General features: G+C 37.2%; 1 protein-coding gene across 4 annotated transcripts in view; it reads right to left on the bottom strand.

Moving 5' to 3' along the window:
• GK5 (glycerol kinase 5) overlaps positions 1-24,435 on the bottom strand; it is a 67,139-nt gene that overhangs the window by 19,491 nt on the left and 23,213 nt on the right. For 3 of the 4 annotated variants that reach the window (XM_087430447.1, XM_087430450.1, XM_087430451.1), the window contains 8 exons: positions 24,126-24,219; positions 18,780-18,911; positions 12,851-12,926; positions 12,229-12,290; positions 12,075-12,148; positions 11,810-11,870; positions 10,316-10,442; positions 9,368-9,472 (listed from right to left, as the gene is read on the bottom strand). In XM_087430447.1, the coding sequence (XP_087286573.1) occupies positions 9,368-9,472; positions 10,316-10,442; positions 11,810-11,870; positions 12,075-12,148; positions 12,229-12,290; positions 12,851-12,926; positions 18,780-18,911; positions 24,126-24,219 (731 nt within the window). The remainder of the gene's footprint in view (positions 1-9,367; positions 9,473-10,315; positions 10,443-11,809; positions 11,871-12,074; positions 12,149-12,228; positions 12,291-12,850; positions 12,927-18,779; positions 18,912-24,125; positions 24,220-24,435) is intronic. The other variant, XM_087430448.1, reaches the window with a different exon arrangement.

Here is a 24,435-nt window from a genome sequence, read left to right as displayed (position 1 = left end):
CTCAGAAGAATAAGCTAGCAGGCTGACCGGGGAACTCTAAGTACCACCAAACCGGCAGTGAGTTTCCTGTTTTTTATTTTCTCTGAGATCTCCTGGCCTAGACTCAGGGACAGCCTAAAATGTGAAACCTTGGTCTGCACACTGGGTGCAAATATGAAGAGCTTCTAAAGAAGTCCTCTCTTTCCAACCTGAGGAGCAGGAGTCAGGAGTCTTTACAAGACAGAGAGTGGGGAAATTAGTTTGTTTGTTGCTTTCTGGATTTTTTCATTCTACCTGAACAAGAGAGAGAAAAAAACACTGAGGAAAAAAGAAAGAGAGAGAGGGGACAAACAGAGCCTCAGGGATCTGTGGGACAGTAAGAAAAGGCCTAATATTTCTGTGATTTGAATCCCAGAAGCAAAGGACAAAGAATGCAATGCAGAAAAACTATCTGAACAAAAAAATGACTGTAAACTTCTCATAGTGGATAAAAGATAAAATCTATAGATTTGAGAAGCTCAGCAAATCCCAAACTGGATAAACAAAAAGAAATTCTTGCCCAGACATGTCCATCATAATAAAACTGAAACCTAAAAGCTAAAGGCAAAGAAAAAGTCTTGAAAGCAGCCAGATTACATAGTGGGGAACAAACATTCAAATGACTGTGGGCTTCGCATCAGAGCTATGACGGTCTTGAGGCAGTGGAACATCTTTTAAGTACTAAAAGAAAACAACTGTCAACCTAGAATTCTACATCCAGCAAAAATATCCTTCAGGAATAAAGACAGTCTCCGATGAAGAAGAGCTAAGAGAATTTGTTACCAACATACATGCTATAAAAGAAATGCTAAATAATATTTATATGCAAAAAAGAACCTTGACCTAAACCTCACACTTTATACAAAACTTAACTCAAAATGGGTTATATATCTAATTGTAAACCAAACTATAAAACTTTTAGAAGAAAACATGGGAGAAAAATCCGTGACTCTATTTCGGCAAATAGTTCTTAGATATGAGACCAAAAGCACAATTCATAAAATAAAAAATTGATAAAAAGTTCACCAATTTAAAAACTTTTACTCTTCAAAAGACACTATTAAGAAAATGAAAAGATGGGGCCAGCCTGGTGGCGTAGTGCTTAAGTGCGTGTGCTCTGCTTCAGTGGCCTGGGGTTCGCAGGTTCAGATCCCAGGTACATACCTATGCACTGCTTGTCAAGCCATGCTGTGGTGGCATCCCATATAAAGTAGAGGAAGATGGGCACGGATGTCAGTCCAGGGCCAGTCTTCCTCAGCAAAAAGAGGAGGATTGGCAACAGATGTTAGCTCAGAGCTGATCTTCCTCACAAAAAAAAAAAAAAGAAAGAAAGAAAGAAAGAAAATGAAAAGAATAAGCTATAGCCTACAGAAAATATTTGCAAATCACATATTCCAAAGAGGACGTTTGTTCAGAATCAGCCCAACGAAAAATACATGAAAGATTTGAACAGAGACTTCACCAAGGAAGATATACAGGTGGCAAATAAGAACATGAAAAGAGGGCCGGCCCCGTGGCTTAGCGGTTAAGTGCGTGCGCTCCGCTGCCGGCGGCCCGGGTTCGGATCCCGGGTGCGCACGGAGGCACCACTTCTCCAGCCATGCTGGGGCCGCGTCCCACATACAGCAGCTAGAAGGATGTGCAGCTATGACAGACAACTATGTACTGGGGCTTTGGGGGAAAAAAAATAAATAAAATCTTTAAAAAAAAAAAAAAAAGAACATGAAAAGATGTTTGACATCGTTAGCCATTCGGGAAATGCAGATTAAACACACAGTGAGATGACATCACTCACCTGTCAGAATGGCTAAAGTTTAAAAACACGACACCAAGCACTGGAGCAAGATGAACACACGTTGCTGGTGAGAGTGTACAATGGAAAGGCCACTCTGGAGAACAGTTTGGCTGGTCTTTGTTTTTTAAAAGATAAACACATACTTATTTGTGGTTATGTGTTCATATGACACATATAACACTGTGTTTATATGAGCTAGCAATCCCACTCAGGTATTTACCCTAAAAAAAAACTAAATCTGATGTTCACACAAAAACCTGTACATGGGTGTTCACAGTGGCTTTATTCATAATCACCAAAAACTAGAAACAGCAGCCTGCATGTCCTTCAGTGGGAGAACGGATGAACCGACTGTGATATAGCCATATAACAGAATGCAGAATGAACTATAAGTACAAACAACAACATCAATGAATCTCAAAGGCATTACGCTGAGTAAAAGAAACCACCTCAACTGGTTATATGATTCCACTTACTATATGGAAATGGATTCCATTTATATGATATTGTGGATTCCATTTATATGATATTAGATTCCAATATCCATTTATATGATTCCATTTATGTGAGAGCCATTTATACAATATTCCATTTATATGATATTGTGGAAAAGGTCAAAAGCTTGACAATAACATAAGACTTCTACTTTATTACCCAACTTCTGCAGTTCATCCAACCAGATCATTTGCCTATGCAAAAGATGCTACGAGGAAAGACGCTATGGGGAAATAGTCTCATACATTTCTGGGGGAATGCAAAATGGCACAATTCCTATGGAGGGGAATTTGGCAATATCTAACAAAACTACAATGCATTTATCCTTTGACATAGCACTCTCACTTCTGGAAATTTATTCTTACAAGACACCTCCAACAATATGAAAATACATACGCACAAAGTTATTCACTACAGCATTATCTGTATTTGCAAAATACTGGAAACTACTTAAATGCCCAAATATAGGATATTGGCTTGGTAAACTGTGTACATACACACAATGGAGTACTATGCAGTTGCAAAAAAGAATGAAGATATCTATAAACTGACGTGAGGCAATTTCCAGAATATATTTTTAAGTGAAAATGGCAAAGTACAGGGGCTGGCCCGGTGGCGCAGGAGATTAAGTGCGCGCGCTCCACTGCAGCGACCCGGGGTTCGCCGGTTCGGATCCCGGGCGCACACTGACACACCGCTTGTCAAGCCGTGCGTGTGGCAGCATCCCATATAAAGTAGAGGAAGATGGGCATGGATGTTAGCCCAGGGCCAATCTTCCTCAGCAAAAAGAGGAGAATTGGCATTGGATGTTAGCTCAGGGCTGGTCTTCCTCACACACACACAAAAAAATTAATAATGTTTTTAAAAAGGACACAGAGAGAGGGAAAAACTAAAACAGAATGATAAGAGAAACAAATGAACCCAATTCTGTTTCAAATTAATAAAATTACTGAAAGGAAAAGAGAAAACTAATCCAAGTAACCTTTGAATAGCGTGTTTTGACCAGATATCCTTGATATAAAGGAAAAACCTTGCAAACAATCTTGAACAAATGTCATTTGTTATAGTGGTATGGGTCTAGTATCTCTGAAAGTTTTTTGTAAATATTTTAAGATTGAGCAAATGAATACATAATATTAATGTTGTTGGGAGCCAGGGTTCTCAATGTGGAAAAAAGGAGATAAAAATGTAGAACAGGAAAAGACAAGCAAGGACCCTTAGGGGCTAGACCAGAATTGGAGGTACAATATAAACTTAAGGATTTTTCACACACACACACACACACACACACACACACACACACACACACTTCTAGCTCTGCTGCAAGGGCCTAGAAGCAATGATACTCCAGCTATTGTTTTTAAATACTATTTCCCACCAAAAGGAGTCAAGGCTCATTGGGAAAGTGGCTAATTCCAGGGCAGGGGGAGGAAAAACAAAAGATGAGCTTAATACATCTTGTGTCAGAAACTAAGAAAGTGATCAAAAAATAATAGACACAGACATTTAAAAGACACAGAAGACAGTCTGAGGGAATTCTTACTGGCCAAATCTGGGGCAATTTGAGCATGAAAATAAATAAGAAGTATAAAAATTATAACCTGTTGAATGAAATAAGAAACCATGAATTTATAGTGACAATAAAGAGATAAAGGGGAGAAGGGAAAGCTCTTCTTTATAAAATAGAATGCTAACTAATAAACACAGAGGGAATAATGGAGTTAGAAAATACCATTTTGCAACCATCAGAGTGAGACTGATCCAGGCAAGAACCATCAACGAATGCTAAACGTAGAGGATGGGGGAAGTTTAATGAGAAATGGGATATCTAGCTAGTCTGGAAGTATCTCCCCACATATTATTTATTACAAAAGGAAAAACAGTAATTATACAATGGAGAAGCTGGAAAACATCTTATGCACACGAAAAAAATTTAACAGAACCAAAACAGGACTAACAGATATCTTTCATCTCAGGTATATATTCTGAGGAAGACACAGTATCACTTATGTATGATTTCAGCCAAAACTAAATAATGGGGATCTAGTCATGAGAAACCCAAATTGAGGGACAGTCTATAAAATAACTGATCTATATTCTTCAAAAATGTCAATGGTATGAAAAAAAAAGAAAAAAGCTGAGGAAACTGTTCCAGATTAAAGGAAATTATATAATAAACATTCCTGGACTAAATCCTGTATTGGAAAAAAATTGCCATGACGGACATTATCGGAACATCCAACAAAACTGGAATATGGACTATAAATTTGATAAAAGCATGATATATCCAATGTGAAATTTACTGAAGTTAATAACCATACTTCAGATATGTAAGAGAATATGCTTGTTCTTAGGAAATACACAGTGAAATACTACAGGGAAAGGAGCATGATGTATGCAATCTATTCTCAAAGAGCTCAGAAAATTATATAGGTATTTATCTATCCTATAGCATATAGGATGGATGGATGGACGGTAGGTAAGTAAATAAAGCAATCATGGCAGAATGTTAAAAATTGGCAAATCTGCGGTAAAGGTATACAAGAGTTTTTGTACTATTTTTACAACTTAAAGTTTGAAATTATTTCAAAATAAAAGTTAAAACAGTTCTCATTTTCACCTCTCTGTTTCTCTCTCTATATATGTATGTATACCTAGTGAAACATATATAGGGCACCAATCCTTGGGTATTTTTAAAAGAGATTTAGTTTATCAATTTTACTTTGTATTATTTCTCAATTTTATGATGTGTATATCCTTATACTTTTTGGCTTGGAAGTTTATTATGCTTCTCTTTTTTTTTTTTTCTTATTAGTAGGCATTCATCCTTTTCCTCTAAGCACTGGTTTTACAGAATTATAGTCACTTTATTTATTTTTGGGACACTATTAAATTGTGTTTCAAATGTTTTCCTTGGCCCTATGCTGCTTAAGAAAAGACATTTCAAATTTCCACACGGCTAAGTACCACCTAACTGCTGCTTTTACATTTCTAACCATATTACACAGACTGCGATGTTCCACTCCACTGCTTTCTCAGTACGGCACCGAGACAAGGAATGGCGCTGTGTGTGTGTGTGCGCGAAAGGGATTTATATGAATTTGAAATGAAGACATAAATGCATAGAAAGAAGAAAAGAAAAAATGTACACTCGGTTGTCTATTCCTGACCAGCAATTTGCCCCTTAAGTTACACATCATGGAATTAAAAGCACTTATGGGAGGGAGACACAAAAAAGAATATCATTTTGAAATATTTAACAGAAACATTACTTTCTTTTATAGAACAACCATACATACACATAAAATCTTTTTTTTTTTTTTTTTAAAGATTTTATTTATTTTATTTTTTCCCCCCAAAGCCCCAGTGGATAGTTGTGTGTCGTAGCTGCACATCCTTCTAGTTGCTGTATGTGGGACTCGGCCTCAGGATGAACGGAGAAGTGGTGCCTCGATGCGCACCCGGGATCTGATCCCGGGCCGCCAGCATCGCAGCGCGCGCACTTAACCACCAAGCCACAGGGCCGGCCCTTATACACATAAAATCTTTAAGCCTAACTTAATTAGGGGCTTTTTCTAGTGCGAAGATAATTTCAATCTCTTAAAGGGATATCCAAAACTATGTTCGTAATGTATGGAAATAAAGTATTTACATTACAGTAAGAAAAATTAAATTAGTTTAGTGTAAGAGCAATTCAAATAGAACAAAGAGCAGTCTGGCCTGCTACCAGGAAAAAAAAATCTTTTTATTTAAAAAAAACCCTATTTGTATACTTTGCCTTCTCCATGTTGAGATCTTTGTTCTATTTCCTTTTGGCTGCAGTATCTCCTCAGGTAATTTCCTTAGAAAGTATATACTGCACGGCCAAGAAATGCCACTTTTGCACTTAACATGAATGATATCTTAGCCAGGCACCAGAATATGGGCTCACTGTTCTTTTTTCTCTGTAATGTGTAGATGTTGTTCCACTTTTGAAATTTTACAACTAACTTCCATGCCAGTCTGAGTCTTTTTTCTTTATAAATAAACTGTTCTTCCCATGTCTAGAAGCTTTTCTTTTTTCTTGGGATTCAGACAATTCATCTACATATGACTGTCTTAGTTTGTGTCTTTTTTTTTAACTTGTTAAGCCATTTCAGTCTGAAAACTCAGGTCTTTCTTCTACTCAGGAAAGTTTATTTTCAATTATCTTTTCAATTTTTACATTTTCATAATCCCATTTCCATAATTACATTTTCATAGTCCAGAAAAGAGACTATTGTTCATGTATTGTTTTCTCTGATCTTTCCTCTATATCTCTTGCCTTTCAGTTTTATTTTCTATTTTTTCTTTTTTGTTCTTAAATTCTTCCTGATTCCTATTTGGGCTTTCAGCACTGTCCATTTCACGTTTTATTAATATTTTTACATTTTCTATATCATGTTTTTTGTTCTTCAAAACTCTTAGGTTTTCCAAATATTTCTTTGCCATATTTTTTTATCCCTTTAAGTTCCACTTTTGTTGATATTACTTTAATGTTCTGTTTCTTCCATTACCTCTGCCTCTGCAGGAGCCACCTGGTGTGCTTCACTGAACTTGGTCACCCTCCTTCAAGGTGCTAAATGCTCCTAAAAACTTTGTGCTCTCTTTTAGGTCAGGCTTACGGGGTTGGCAGGCAGCGAGAGGTAAAGGAGTGAACGCTCTTGGCTCTCGGGCTTCTCCAGTATGAGAGAGATTTGGCCTCTCCCCTCGGCCTGGAAGAGGGGCAGTTCAGACTCAACAGAGCCTCTGCCCACTGTTAGTAGGCTCTCCCAGGGACGTAGCAGGCTCTCCCAGGGACGTAGCCGGCTCTCCCAGGGACGTAGCAGGCTCTCCCAGGGATGGGCCAGGCCAGCTCTTTCTTCTCCACATGCTGAGGGGATTTCCTCCTGGCTCAGCAGGCTGGATCCACTGAGAACATCTAGAGGGTCCCCACCAGCCTCTGGTATTTTCACCAATAACACTCAGGTGGTGGCCTCTGCAGACCCTGGGTCTGCACAGTCTACTTGAGAACCCAAAGTGTCATTCACGTCTGGGCTCCACTCCAGCTTCTGCAGGAAGCATACTTCTCTGCCTGTGTGTCCTCCCAGCAGGAGGCAAGAGGGAGGCAGGACCATGAACTAGACCCTCCTCACTAGGAGTAACATGTAACTATTCACCACCACCTAGAATTAGATCCTATAGAGAGAATGTTTATCTCATCTTCTCTAATCAGGGACACTGTATCTCTCCAGAGAGAAGGAAAAAGTTTCCTCTACTTCTAGTAAACAAGAGTCCTGGGTGATTTTAAATGTGTACTGAGGTCTTATGGGAATTGCCTGGAGCAGGCAGATGCGACATGTAGCAATTAAAAGTGGTACTGCCAGGGAAAAGATGTCCCCTGACCCGTGTTACTGGAGGACAGCAGAGACGGGAACCGCCTCAGTTGTGGAACAGACGTAGGGCTTCCTTTCAGTCCCTTAAGCAGGTCACGCTCCTCCCCACCCTGGGCATTCCTCACTTGGCCCCTCTGCCGGGACACTCCTTGACCAGCTGCCTATCCTACCTGCCCAACCACTCTCTTCCTTCCTTCAGGGCTCAGCTGCAACAGCACTTCCTGAGAGAAGCCTTCTGATTCTCCAGATTAGACAAGCCATCCCTTGAGAGAGAGATCACTGATGCTGCTGGTACTTCTCCTTCCTGGTACTTCACACCATTTGTTTTTTTCCAACTGTTCATTTAGGATATGTCTTTCCTGCCACCCTGCAACCTCCATGAGGGCAGGGAGCGTCTGTCTTATTCTCTGGTGTTCTCCGAGCATGTACAGTCCTAGGCACATGGTGAGCACTCAACCACTTGTTAACTGAATAAAAGCTGGGAGACATGAAGATATTTGTAAAATTGAGATAGCAAAATAGAACAAAGAGTGAAGGGGAGTAGAAATGGACCAAATTAAAGAGAAAAGAGATGCTCATGTGGGGACCCAAATGTGGCAGTTAACAGAGAAGGCAAAAGGGGAAAAAAGGGAGAGAAAACTGGCCTGTGTGAAAAAGATTAAGAAAATAAATCTAAAAATCAAGATGAAACTGGTTTAAAACGGTTTTTACACCTGAGCCTGAGCTGTTCAACCCAATAAAGGGGTGGAAGGAAGCCATTCAGAGTGGACCAAGCCCAGCACGTCACACAAAGACACAAAGGCTCAGCTTACACATTCGAGGAGATGCCAGCGTTACTCAGGCTCTTATTATATACTGCGTTTCTCTGAATATAATTTATTTATTTTTTCCAATATACCCATTAAAGTGAATTCCCACTGTACAATGTTGCACTATATGGACATACTGACATTTACTTATTTAATGCTTTTTTATTAGATGGGAACTTATTTCCAATTGCTATACTAAACATCCATGTATGCACACATGTCTTTGTACACCTGTATGATTATTTTCTTAGGAAACAGAATAGAAGCAAGGGCAAAGGGTCTGCACTCTATAAAATGATACATACTGCTTGATTGTCCTCAAGAAAGGCAATGCTAATTAACATTCATCCCAATGGAAAACAAGAATACTTTTTTCTCTACATTCCCACCAATGCTGAGCATCATTGAACTAATTATCTCTGACAATGATGGTGACATCATTTTATTAAGTATGCATTTCTTTAATTATTGAATTTGAACAGCATTTCTTAGTCATTTGATTTACAAAATACCTGCACCTCTGTCTTTTGTCCCTTTTTTCATCATCTTTATTAAATTTTCTGACATATGCTACAACTGTCCTTACCAATTTGTCCTATACCTTTGCTTGGCATTTCTCTCCCTACACATTCTAATATTTAATATACTTAAATTTAGTCTTCTTCTTTATGGTATCTGGCCTTAATACCTAGCCTTTTACCATCCTACTATCATAAAAATAACATCCTATATTTTCTTCCAGCACATGTCATTTTATTTTATGCTCCAATTGAACAATCCATTCATTCTCTATTCTTGATCTGCATTCTTGAATTCTTTAAGTCTGGCCTGTGAAATCCGTTTAAAAGATGACTTACCTAATTGTTGAGCCCATTTTATGGCAGTACCAGCGTCTCCTGCATTGCCTTCAGCTAGGCATACAATTTCTTGCCCAATCTTCCACCCAATTAATGGATAAAAGCCTTAAACACAAACAATGTAAATCATATAATAAATAGACAATTCATTACAGAGATGTCTACAACAGAACAATCTGATTATCTCAAAAAATAGCAAAGTGGCTCTGAAGTCAGATTGCCCGAGTTCAAATCTCAGTCCTCTCTCATTTACTAGCTGTGGTCTGTGCTATTGCACTTATCTGTGGTTTCTAAACAAGGCTCCTACAGAAACAACCTAATGCAATGATCAATATTTTCTAGCTTCCATTTTCCCAGTTAGGGGAAAAGGAAGAGCTTGCAGGGAGATGGAAGGTAGGAAAAAAATTTTTTAAATCCACCTCTTAGTAACCATGTTAGCAGACCAGAGCTCATACTAAGAGCCCCAAGCTCTCCTGGGTGTAGTTTCACAATCTAGATTTCTTGGTTTGCACATCCCAGGATGTCCTCCACTAGGGAGAGCAAATTCTTAGCAATTGTAATTAATACCCTAAATATGCAAGGATCGCTAGGTAAGGACTACCACTAAAAAAAAAAAAAATGCACAAAAAGAGTGAATTTCTAATACATAAAAGAAAAGAAAATTTAGAGGCCTAGAAAGATGTTTTAAACAAATATAACAGGTATTATAGGTAAATATTTGGAAAACTGACCAAAATATCCTAATCCTTCTGAATTTTTCTATAATAACATCTTATTTTTTTATGCTTTTAATTTAAAGAAAAAAAGAAAATGGAAACTAACTCTCTCTAAGAATAATAATGAAAAATATGTTAAAGAATATCCTTAATAAAAAACGGGAAAATACAAATGTTAAACAAGAAAGAAGTGATATTTTATTAGTAAATAGGATAAGTTCTAACTGTTTACCTCCAACAGTCTGCTGAGGGTTATTTCCAGTATTAATATCCAAAAATGTCCCAGTTCCCATGGTTAATTTCACATCTCCCATCTGGAAGCAGCATTCTCCAAACATGGCTGCCTGCTGGTCGGCAACCTGCCAAATGTTCACGTTAGACCTCTGGGCCCTTAGCAGAGGCCCATTTCACTGTATCCCACTGTCTCACTTACTGTATTCTCATGGTTCAACATTTTTTCTTTTCCTTTAAAAAAAAAAAGAATCCCTGGAGAGAACAGGGAGCAACAACTACAGGATAGGAGTCTCTAGAACTAACATTGTGTGGATAACTCACATGCCTCAGGAATTTTTAGTGGGCAACCTATTTCATGACTTTCAAGTATCATAGGAATAATCTTAGAAATAAAGGTCAGAATAAAAACTGTGCAGAAAAAAACAACTAAGATTTTTTGTCTTCGACTTGCAAGTGGTTTCATCCATTAGTCAAATTAACCAACCTCACAAACTTCTCTTTTAATAAGAATGATAGGTGTATGCTTAACTACAAATAGATGTAGGTCAAAACCATGAATTTCCCAACCATACATTTTTGTTAAAAGAAAAATTATAACATTTTGTTAATATAATTAAACAGAGATACACATACAGCAATATTTTAAGAACCAAAACTCCTCTGAAGAACGCTGTCTCACTAATCTATAATTCTTCCAGTCACACCTTAATCTAAACCTAAGCCTACTCCTAGAGTGAATATGTGGATCCTCTCTAAATGACCAGGAATTTGTAACTTGGGAATTAAATTCCCCTTCCGTCACCTGATTCCTCCGCCTACTGTGGCGACTATCCATCCAGGACAGATGGTCTACACCTGCAGCCTAAGCTGTAAATCAAAGGCAAGGTCTGAGCTTCTGTACAGCCTCTCAGTCAGGAGGTCAATCCTTGGGGTTCTCCAAGTTCTGACTCTCTCGTGTAGCCAGAGAGAAAGGGCAGAATCAAGAAAGAACTCTCAAAAACCAGAAACAGCTGATTTTTCACTATTCCACAGCTTCTCTGCTGGAAGATGCCGGCTAAAGATTTTATAAAATGTAAATACACCTTTTTTCTTTACTTTAAATTGCCCTACTACTGTTTATGGTTACACTATCAAATATAAACTAAGCATTAGCCCTATCACTGTTTTTTGTCTGAGAGTATCAAATATAAACCAGACATTATCAGAATACAACATTAAAAAAAAATCTAACACAGTTTTTAAAAAAAACAATACATAGACAAGTCAGAAAAGGTTATAAAGTGCTTCCATGATAGAAGAATGGCCCAGTGGTCCCCTTTCCAGAATGTAGAGACTACTTCTGATTATATCCAGGGCCCTTTAACTTGGAAAAAAGATGCTTTAATTTTATTCTGTAAGGACCTTTTGTGTCTCTTAAATCTAATCCCAACTATTCATATATATTCATTTAGTTTATACTATACAAGGAGAAACCCTCAAGTTTTCTACTTACCAAGGCCACTATTGGTATAGGCACACCAAATATCTCTTCGTCCACTGATCCAAAATTGTGGCTTCAAATAAAATTGATTAAAAAGTAAGTTAGAGCTCTAGAAACATCAATTCTAAAATTCAGCAAATTGTTTTTAGCATAGGCCAAAATGTTACAAAATGAACGTACAACCACCTCGGACATGTGATAAAATGCTTTTCCCCACTAAGGCAAAATGAATTCAGGGACCATTTGGCTGGTTCCTATGTCTAAGGTTCATTATTACCTTGTATCCCTCACAGGAGGCAGGAGAGAGAGCGGTATCGAAAGCAGGGAGGTAATGAGCCCGCTCCAACACATCTGAGCATAAAAATATGTCATCAGAATCCAAGCTAAATTACACAAAAACGGTGATTCAAAAGAAGGAAAAAAAACTTTACCTCAAATGGGTCAAACAGTCCAGTTGTACTGGCATTTGAAAAATCCGTGGCATATTCAGAACCTAAATTTACATTGGAAAAGAATATACTTCTTATCAGGTAGTGTCAATGAACACCTATCCCTAGTTTGTAATATAGACCTTTGTCAGCCCTCAAATTCATTCCAAAATGTATTATTTCTGGTGCAAAGTCTCCAAAGCAATCCCCTACTTAGGCTTTTTGAACTTTTATAGTTTACAAAAGCACTTTCATACACATTGTCATGTCACGATCCCCAGCTTAAAGATGAGGGAAGAGGAGCAGAGATGCAGTGTGGTTGCCTACAGTTCTACCCAATTGCAAAGTGGCAGATTTGGTATTGAACTCAAGTCTTACTACTCTTGAAATTGAGACTGTTCCTCAGTCTTAAATTTGAGGTTTCATCACAATTTTAAACTCACTCTTCTCTTACAGCACATCTGAACTTAATCTAGCTTATATAACATGTAGTTACTAGAGCACCAAAGAGCACTTTTTCTGGAATCTTGGAAGGAAAAAAATGTAACTTCCACTTTTTTTAGATGAGTCATTTCTATCAGTCAAATTTCAGTTCCTCAAGACAGAGCTACCAGATCATCCTTACCTTTTGTGAGCTTATACAACAACCAGGTATCAATAGTTCCAAAGCAGCAATTTTCTTCTTCAATTGCCTTTTGCACCTTGAAAATACAACAACAACAAAATCGATTCAGAAAGGCTAAATTATTAAGTGCATGATTAAGTGCCAATCAATAAATATAATATAATCCCATTTTTGCTAAAAATTAATATATACATAGAGAAGCAATTTCTAGAATATACCCCAAATGGTTCTAAGCAATTACTATAGGGTATGCAAGTCTTTAATTTTACACCAAGTATGCATTACTTTTGTGATGAAAAAAACAAAGTATACATACTTTTTAGTTTAGACATATAAACATGTCAACATAAATAGCCTAGAACAGGGGTGGCACACTACATTTCACAGGTCAAACCCAACCCACTGCCTGTTTCTGCACAGCAAGTTAAGAATGTTTTTTTAAAAATTTTAATGGTTTAAAATGAAAAAAAGAATACTTTTTTGACACATGAAAAGTATATGAAATTCAAATTTCTATGTCCATAAATAAAATTTTACTGGAATATGGCCATGCTCATTTGTGTATGTATTATCTATGGCTGCTTCTGCAGTACAACGGCAGAGGAATTGTGACGGAAACCCTACGGCCTTCAAAGTCTACAATATTACTATCTGGCACGTTACAGAAAAAACTTGCCAATCCTTAGCATAAAGCATGCCAAATAAAAGTACCAAAACCTCTTCAAAGTAGCAAATAGAGGGAATGAAATACTTAAGATACTATTAGCATACTGGACAACAATTCCCTAAATCATACTTTATCACCTCTCCAACTGTTATTTGTCCTTCAAGACTAGCATTTCCTGGCTTTGCCCAACACAGCACCCTAAGGATATCTTCCATACAGCCATGATCTCACAGCATTACTACTTCCCTCCTAGACCCTAAGCTTCTTAAGAACAAGGACTAGATTGCATTCATATTTATAACCCCAACACCTAGGAGGGTTCCTGGCATACAGCAGATGGTAAAAAAAAAAAAAAAATGCTTGCTACATAAATGAATGAGATAAAAAGAATAGCAATGGAGACATTTAAAGATGAATTATATTTTGAGAGGAGAAAGGATCAATAAAATGAAAACAAAAGACATGAGTCTCAAAGAAAGAGCTCATTTGTAGATTATCTGTAACAAGTATTTAAGATTCTATTAAAGTGTTATACCACTTAAATATGGAATGCTTAAAGTAATAGTAAACTCTTCTTAAACTTAGAAATTGTGATTCTAAAATTCATTCCAGATTAGACAAAGGTCAATCAGTACTTCAGTGAGTAGCAAGAATGCCTGGGAAGCAGTAAGTTCATTTGTTCATTCAAAAAATATTTGAAAGCCAGGCTCTCTGATAGGTAGTAGGCCCTTGCGAGGCTAAGGGGACACAGAGGAGATATGCTGAGGACCTAAGGTCAATCCTCCTTGCATTGGGTGAAAATTCCAAATTGCTCTACCCTAGGAGTAAGGGTATACTAGAAGGACAGGCTCTCACAGGAACTGCAACTCAGCTCTGAATCATCTCAACTATTAAATTAGATTAAGATAATCCTGGTGCCTGGAAGAATGGAAGAAACAAACACTAATCCTATCCAGAGCAAGTTAGCATTATGTGAAGGCTCTCATGATTTCTACACACAATTTTGCAAATACAATGTCTAGCTTATGAGTGTGTGTGTGTGTGCGCGCGTGTGTACGTGTGTGTGTATATATATACACACACATAAGAATAAGTAAGGAGGCTCACCAAACTCAAGTTATATACATTAAATATGTACAGTTTTTTGTATGTCAATCATACCTCAATAAAGCGATTTAAAAAAATTTATTTTTAATTAAGTAATGAGGCATATGGGGCAACAAGAGGACATAAAAAACAAAAAGAGGAGAAAGAGACAGTCCATTGCACTACAGATAGCAGAATTAATAGTCACAGACTTTAAAATACCATGTGGAAAAAAAAGAAATTCTAGAACTAATTAAGAACTTAATAGATGGGTTTCAATAGCACATTAGAAACAACTGAAGAGAGAATAATGGATTTGGAAGATAGGTTAGAAGAAAATAGCCAGAAGAAAGTACATAGAGAGAAGAGAATAAAAAATATGTCAGATAGAGTAAGAGACAAAGGGGATTTAGTGAGAAGGTGTTAACGTACATGTAATTGGATTTTCAGAAGAAAAGAAGACAAGAAAAATGGAATAGAAATTAATTTGAAAACAACGGCTGAGACAACAAAATAACAAACAACAAAATAACAAACAACGAATACAAGATGCTCTACAAACACAAGTAGGTTGCCACACCTAGACAACAGGTGCAGAAAATGTGTTTGATACATCCCCTGGGGCCGGCCCCATGGCTTATCAGTTAAGTGCAAGTGCTCCGCTACTGGCGGCCTGGGTTTGGATCCCGGGAGCACACCAACGCACCGCTTGTCCGGCCATGCTGAGGTGGCGTCCCACATACAGCAACTAAGAAGGATGTGCAGCTATGACATACAACTATCTACTGGGGCTTTGGGGGGAAAAAGGGAAAAAAAGGAGGAGGATTGGCAATAGATGTTAGCTCAGAGCCGGTCTTCCTCAGCAAAAAGAGGAGGATTGGCATGGATGTTAGCTCAGGACTCATCTTCCTCAAAAAAAAAAAATTTTTTTTCAACATCTCCTCATAATAAGAAGAAAATGTGTTTGATAAATTCAACATCCACTCACAATAAGTCATCTTAGCCAACTAGGAAAAGTAGAGAATTTCCTTAATTTGATAAAGGATATCTAAAGAAAACCTACTACAAATTCCTACTAAATGGGTAAATGTTGAAAGCTTTTGTTCCAAGATCAAGAATGAGAAAAAGATGTTTGTGGTCATCCCTTCTAGTCAATATATCCTGGAGGTCCTTGTCAATGCAAAGACAAAGAAATAAAAGTAAAGTCATATTTCTACATCATATGTTATTAGGGAATTGAAAATTAAGCCAATGAGATACTATTTCACACCTATTAGAATGGCTAAAATCCAAAACACTGACATCAAATGTTAGCAGGGACGTGGAGTAATAGGAACTCTCGTTCACTGTTGGTAAGAATGCAACATGGTACAACCACTTTGGAAGATGGTTTGGCAGTTTCTTACAAAGCTAAACATAGTACCATATGATCCAGCAATTGCACACTTAGGTATTTACCCAAATGAGTTGAAAATTTATGTTTATATAAAAACTTGCACACAAATGCTTATAGCAGTTTTATTCCTAATCGCCAAAAAGTGAAAGCAACAAGATGTCCTTCAACAGGTGACTGGATAAACAAACAATAAAATATTAATCAGTGATAAAAAGAAAGGAGCTATCAGGCCAAAAAAAGACATGGAGAAAACTTTAACGTATATTGGTAAGTGAAAGATGCCAGTCTGAAAAGTCTACATATTGTATGATTCCAACTATTTATGACATTCTGGAAAAGACAAAACCATAGAGATGGTAAAAACATTAGTGGCTGCCAGAAGTTCAGGGGTGAGGGAAGAGGGATAAATAAGTGAAGTACAGGGAGTCTTAGGGCAGTGAAACTACCGTGTATGATACCATAATGATAGACAGGTTAATAATAATGTGTCAACACTGATTCATCAATTGTAACAAATGTAGCACATTACTGCAAGATAATAGGAGAAACTGTGTTGGGGGGTTTATGGGAACTCTATGTACTTTCTGCTCAATGTTTCTGTAAACGTAAAACTGCTCTAAAAATTAAAATCTACTAATTTTTTTAATGAACAAAGATTTACTAAGATTGTCTATATCTTCTTGACTCAGTTTCAGTAGTTTGTGTATTTCTAAGAAATTTTCCATTTTACCTAAGTTATCTGATTCGTTGGCATACACTTGTTCATAGTATTGCTTAATAATGCTTTTTATTTCTGTGAGTTCAAAATTAAAGTTCCCTCTTTCATTCATAATTTTAGTTATTTGGGTCTTCTCTTTTTTTTTTTTTGTCAGTCTAGCTAATCTTTTCAAACCAACTTTTGGTTTTGTCAGTTTTTTTCAACTGTTTTTCTATTCTCTATTTCATTACTTTTCACTCTAATCTTTGTATTTTTTTCCTTCTGCTTGCTTTGGGTTTAGTTTGCTCATCCTTTTCCAGCGTCTTAAGGTATGATGTCAGATTATTTTTTAATACAGTCTCTATATGTAACACAGTCTTGCTATAAATTTCCCTCTAAACATTGCTTTTGCTGCATCACGTGTTTTGGTATGTTGTGTTTTCATTTTCATTCATCTCAAAGTATTTTCTAGTTTCTCTTGGGATTTCTTTTTTTACCCACTGGTTATTTAAAAGTGCATTGTTTAATGGCCACGTATTTTTGAACTTCCCCAATTTCTTTCCACTATTTATCTCTAATTTCATTCCTTTGTGGTCCTAGGAAGACTTTGAATGATTTCAGTCCTTTTAAATTTATTGAGGCTTGCATTACGGTGTAGCATATGGTCTATCCTGGAGAAGGTTCCATGTACACTTAAGAAGAATGTATATTCTGCTGTGGTTGGAGTTTTCTATAAATGTCTTTTAGGTCTAGTTAGTTTATACCACTCTTCAACTTTCCTATTTCCTTGTTGATCTAGTTATTCAACTAGAATAACTAGACAGGATGGAAGTCATAGTTATTCTGTCTAGTTATTCTAGCTATTTATTCTAGTCTAGTTATTCTATCTATTATTGAAAGTGGGGTACTGAAGTCTGCAACTATTACTGTTGCATAATCTATTATCCCCTTCAATTCTGTCAGGTTTTGCTTCATATATTTTGGGGCACTGTTATTAAGTGTATATAAGTTTAAAACTGTTATACATTTCTGATGGATTGACCACCTTATCATTATAAAATGCCCCTCTTTAGTAACAATTTTTTTGTTTTATTTTGTCTGATATTAGCATATCCACTTAGCTTCTTATGGTTGTTGTTTGTATAGTATATCTTGTCCATCCATTTACTTTTAACTGATTTGTATTTTTGAAACTAAAGGGTATCTCCTGTAGAAAGCATATGCTTGGATCTTGTTTTTTTCATCCAGTCTAAAATCACAATGAGATATCACTATTTACCTATCAAAGTGGCTAAAATAAAAGAGAGTGATAATAACAATTATGATGGTAAATAAAATAAAAAGTCCTCTCATTCACTAATGGTGGATGTGTAAATTGTCAAAAACTGTGGAAAAGTATTTGACATTATCCACTAAAGATATATATACATATATATATATACATTCACACCCTAGAAATTCCATTCCCAAGTATGGATACAGCAGAAATGCATTTACACGTACATCAAGAGACAGCATTATTCATAATAGCCCCAAACTGGAAATAACTCAAATGTACATGAACAGAATGGATAACCTAGGACAAAATCATATACTGAACACTAAATAGCAATGAAAATATGAAGAAATTAATTTACACACAACGTGGGTATATTTTACAAATATAATGATAAGCAAAAGTCAGACACAAAAGAATAAACATGTATGACTCCATTTATACAAAGTTCAAAAATATTCAGGCAAAACTAGAGGATAGTGTTGAGGAATAAACATACAAATTGTAAAAGTGGAAAGAAAATGTGATGCACAGTATCAGTGCTCTAGTTCTTGGTTCAAGGAGTGTTACACAGACGTTTGCTCCACAATACATTGCTGAGAGGTACATCTGTGTTTTGTTCACTTTTCTATATGTGCTATGACTCCCAATAAAAAGGTTTTAAAAAAATAAACTGAGTATAGATTCCTTGTCCATTCCAATAAGCAGTGAACACTTAATTTTCCATCAAATAATCAAATTACTATCTTTATTCCTTGAATTTTTTCTTCCCTGTCGTCTAGACACGCACACACACTCTTTCCTTACCTCAATCAGGTTTTGTAAAACCCAGGCCAACCTCAAAGAAACATGCTGGGTTGTGAAAGTGAACAAACTGGCTGCTAAAAATCGTTTACTCCTAGTGAAAAAGTGAAGCACTCGGCAGGAACTGTGTATTAGCTATTTAAAAAAAGAGAGAGATTTTAGGAAAATGCATTTAATGGTGTTTGATGTTTCTACGTTAATTCCACCCATACGCAAACAAACCCAATAACAAACAAGTTATTTAACCACTTACAGAGTGCTCTCAGCACTTAAGAATACCAAGTAAAGCCATGTTGCCCTGAGTGGACAATCTGTATTCTAACACATGAAATGTAACACATCTACTGTGAACTTTAGCAAACACCAGAGGCTCACAGAATTATAAAAGTCTTTTAAAAATAACTATTTTCTACTTCTTTACCTATTTTTAGCTATGAAAGCAAAGGAAGATAGTCCAGGGAGAAGGCTATATTTCTATTAGAAATATATTTTTAATCAAGTTAGTATTAACCTAGAAGGGAAATTTTCTACATATTAAGTACTTAAAATTTGAGATGTATGATTTTATTTAATACTATCTATACTTATCTAATGATCAAAGATGAAACATATACAGTTTTATATTTAGATTCTTAGTAAGCAAAATCTTTAGTTAAAAAAAAAAGCCTTAAACAGAAAACAAGCTTTGAGTTTTAAGGTTTGTAAGACATACTAAAAAAAAACCTTATCCTACCACCTACTACAAGGATGCAGATGGACAATTCAATTTCTTTCTTTTTGTGTGTGTGTGAGGAAGATCAGTCCTGAGCTAACATCCATGCCAATCCTCCTCTTTTTGCTGAGGAACACTGGCCCTGGGCTAACACCCAGGCCGATCTCCCTCCACTTTATGTGGGACGCCGCCACAGCATGGCCTGACAAGCAGTGCATTGGTGCGCACCCGGAATCCAAACCCAGGGCCGCCAGCAGCGGAGCACGCGCACTTAACAGATACACCATGGCGCGGGCCCCCTGACAATTCAATTTCTTTTTCTTTTTTATTGTGAGGAAGATCAGCCCTGAGCTAACATTCGTGCTAATCCTCCTCTTTTTGCCGAGGAAGACCAGCTCTGAGCTAACATCTATTGCCAATCCTCCTCCTTTTTTTTTTTTCCCCAAAGCCCCAGTAGATAGTTGTATGTCATAGTTGCACATCCTTCTAGTTGCTGTATGTGGGACGCGGCCTCAGCATGGCCAGAGAAGCTGTGCATCGGTGTGCGCCCGGGATCCGACCCGGGCCGCCAGCAGCGAAGCACGCGCACTTAACTGCTAAGCCACGTGACCAGCCCAACAATTCAATTTCTGAAACTGATGTCTTACAAAACATTCACTTGTAGAGAATGTACCCACTTCCTGCATTTTTTTTCTCTTTTATTACCCACCCCTCCCCCCAAAGTAAATCTAAAGATTTTGGTTATTTATTAAAAATAGTATTACAAATTTATTTTTCTTTTATTTTTAGCATAATGCATCAATCAAGAAAACGTGGGGACTCAGTTCTCTCTACATTTCAGTCTTGTCCTCTTTTTTTCAGAACAATGAGCTCCATTTTAATTTTTTTAACCTTTTTTTTGGTGAGAACATTTAAGTTCTACTGTCTTAGCAAATTCCAATTATACAATACGTTATCAACTACAGTCATCATGTTATACATTAGATCCTCAGACCTTATTCAGCTTATAAGTGAAAGTTTGTATCCTTTTAATTTCCTTTTCCCCCTGTTCAGTGTTTAAATCTGCATTTCTTTATATTTCACATTATTTATTAAAATATAAGACTTTTTGAAAACATTTAACATAACCACCCATAATCCTTCTTCTGAGGTGTTATATGTTAAGAAACACCTCAAACTGCAATGGTTCTTCCTCCCTAGGCACACACTATACTTTTCTCTATAAATGAGGATCCTTCAAGGATCATCTGTTAAAACACAGATACCTTGGCGGGGAGGGGGGGCACACAAGAAGTATTAAAATTTCTAACGTCTGCACTTTTAGTCAACATGTGAACAATTAACACTTTTGTTCAGGTACTTAACAAATATTTGTTGAGTACCTTCTATGTACCAAGGATTGTGCTAGGCCTTGAGAAAACAGAGTGAACAAACAGGCAGAACCCCTCCCTTCTTGAAATTTACATTCTAGTGGGAAGAGACAGACAAATAAGCGATCAAATCAATAAAGGAGATAATCTAAAAAGACACTGATTATAAAATGAGCCACTACTTAATGTGCCACCAAAAAAGAAAAAAAACCCCGCTAGCTAAATTATTACATAATGCTAAGATATAATTAAGGGTTGAAATGGTAAAAAAATTGATGGTTACAAATGTATCCTGGTTACAAATGTATCCTGGTTAAAAACTGCCCTTTTTAAAACTGGAAAAAATGTGTCTTTTAACTCATACAGTGCTGGTACAGCCACTCTGGAAAAAAGTTTGGCAGTTTCTTATAAAACAAAACATGCAATTACATGCAAAAACACAGCCATTATACTCTTGGGGTATTTATCCCAAAGAAAGGAAAACTTATGTTCACACAAAATTCTGTACACAAATGTTCAGAACAGCTTTATCTGTAAGAGCCCAAAACTGGAATTAGCACAGATGTCCTTCAACAGGTGGTAATTGAAACCAACTCTGTAATAAAAAGGAACAAGCTACTGATACATGTAACAGCTTGGATTCTCCAGGACATTATACTAACTGAAAAAAGCAAAGCCCAAAAGGTTTTATACTGCATGATTCCATGTACATAATGTTTTAAAATGAGAAAAAATTTTTAACGGAGGACAGATTAGTAGTTACAGGAAGCCAGGGATGGGAGAGGATGGGGAAGTGCACGGGAGAGAGATGGATGTGGTGATAAAAGAGCAACATGAGGGATCCTCGTCATGATGGAACAGTTCAGGGTCCTGACTGAGGTGGTGGACACGAACATATGAAAAAACTGTATACAAACTGATACCCACTCACGTACATACAAACAGAAATGAGTACAACACTGGGGAAATCTGAATAAGATCTATGGACGGTATTAATGTCAATAGCCTGGTTGTAACATTATACTATAGTTTTGTAAAATGTTACCATTGGGAGAAACTGCAAAGTATATAAGTGATCTCTGCATTATTTCTTACAACTGCATGTGAATCTACAATTATCTCAATTAAAGTTTCAGTTTAAAAAATGTATGTCTCAGAATCTTTGAAATTTGTTAAGTGCAGTGAAAAAAATAAAGAACAGTATGATTGGATGGGGCGGCGAGGAACTACTTTAAACAGGATGGCAGGAAAGGGCTCCCACAGAGGAGGTGACACGTGAGCTAGGCCCTAAAGGATGAGAAGGATCTGGCCATGATGGCAGAGCCCGCTGCAAGTAGGAGGGCCTTAAGGTGAGAAAGGGCTTGGGTGCTGCAGGAACAAACGCAGGCTGGCAAAGCTGGAGTCTAATCCACAGCAGCTTCAGGAAGAAAGGGGTCTGGGAAGTGGTCAGAGGTGTAGACAGTGGCAAACCATAGTAAGGAGGAGGGATCCTATGCTAAAAGCAAAGAGAAGCCTTAGCAATCATTAGGCAAGAATCAGAACAACAGTGAGAGGAAGCGTCGGTGCCTGGGGAGACTGGAGGAAAACCGTGGTGCCAGGAGATTGCCAACACACCTCAGTTACTTCACCATTGTGCTTGGGGCTAGCCTTGGCTAAGCTAATGACCTCGGTGCCAGCTCTGGCACACACACCCTAAACACTAAACATTTCCAAGTGCCTCAGTCCATAAACCATAAGCAACTAGGAAGGGATGACAGCAGGGTGGGGTCCCTCACCTGCAGGACAGGCCCTGGAACTGTGTGGGCTCAACTCTAAGAGTCTGTGTGCGTGCATTCTTCTGCTAAGCCAAAAGTTTCACCACGCACATGTTCAATACCGAGTAGATGGAAGCGCTTCAAATGCTCAGATTTGCTCTGGAAGTCACAGTTTTGAGTTATGATTTCAGATTGGGGGCTTATACTACAGAAGTAAATGTTTTCATGGTTACAATTTATTTTCAAGACAATAAAAGTTTTAAACACCTCACTGACTAACTTCAGAAATGCTTGATGAATTGATGAATTAAAAACTAAAATTATAAAGTATAAAATTACATATTATATATAGTATAATATTAAATTATACAATTCAAGGTTCATGCCATTTCTTTCTAACCACTTTCTTTTTTTTTTTATTTATTTATTTATTTATTTTTCCCCCAAAGCCCCAGTACATAGTTGTCTGTCATAGCTGCACATCCTTCTAGTTGCTGTATGTGGGACGCGGCCTCAGCATGGCTGGAGGAGTGGTGCCTCGGTGCGCACCCGGGATCCGAACCCGGGCCGCCGGCAGCGGAGCGCACGCACTTAACCGCTAAGCCACGGGGCCGGCCCAACTAACCACTTTCAACTCCCTTAATTACTGTCTTTCCTATAAACAGCACCTCTCAATATTCAGTCTCACAAGTTATTACAGCAAGGTGTATTTTTACATGTTAAACTAACACAAAAATCACTGTGGGTGAGACTATAGCAAAAGTGTTTCACTCATGCATTGCTGTCATATTCTATAACATATTTATGTTTATTTTCATATAAAATTAATGTCTCCAAATGCTTATCAAGTAAAACTGATGCTCCAGACACTCCTCATGCACCATCTGGTACAGACACTCTAGCTAGGAAGGCATTTCACTGTGTGGCATTAGAAGTATTAAAATAACCAATACGCAATCTTGATAATAACATTAAATATTGCAGGTTTGGCCACATTTGAGGAGCTGGAAAATTGTCTTACCACTTGATTTAGTAATCCCACCCTTAGGAGTGAGACGATACTGATGCTGCTGCTGCTGTCACTGTCGTCATCATCACCATCGTCATTTGCTGACCACACGCCAGGCATCATGTTAACAGCTTGTGGCAGTCATCTGTCTTAATATCCACTCTCCACTTTTACAACAAAAGATAGTGAAATTTGGAAGTAGTCTGTATTTTTCCCATTTCTCCAGGAATGGAAACATGAATTCTCACGAACATGTGAAATCTGGTCCCCCCTAAACCTCCTCAGGACTTCCTGAAGTGTCATTGTGAGGCATTCAGTCTACCACATATGCTTTTGGGTGACTATTATTAAATGTCACTGGTGTGGACAGTGCGCATGTGTATATTCTCTTCTCAATGTCCTAAAACAGCATAGGTAGGAGATTATACAATTAAGCCTACAGTTAAGGGACATTTACCGGAAAAACAGTAACATCCAAAGCGCAGAAGATAAGAAAAAGATTACCTTCATCATAAGAGAACTATTCCAAGATTTTACAAGTTCCACAGCTCTCAGGTCTTGCCAACTAATGAAGTTGTGAAAATGATTTCCCGTTTTCCTAAGAAAAATGAAAACAGTATTTTGAGACTCAATATAAATCAGGGACTACATTATATAAAAGATCTACCATGAAAGAAAATAAAATTAGAGGCCAAACTGTAATTTCAAAGTATGATTTAATTAGATACAGCTTTCCAAATGACTTCTTCCCTTTGATTTTATAAATTGAACACACATTATAACAATTATGATGTGACATATAGTATGAAATTTT

This window comes from Ceratotherium simum, chromosome 5 (assembly GCF_057802395.1).
Source record: "Ceratotherium simum simum isolate JZ-2026a chromosome 5, ASM5780239v1, whole genome shotgun sequence".
In the NCBI taxonomy this organism is placed as follows: Eukaryota; Metazoa; Chordata; class Mammalia; order Perissodactyla; family Rhinocerotidae; genus Ceratotherium; species Ceratotherium simum.
The sequence above is the reverse complement of the archived record's forward strand: the minus strand, read 5'-3'. Positions and strand labels throughout refer to the sequence as shown.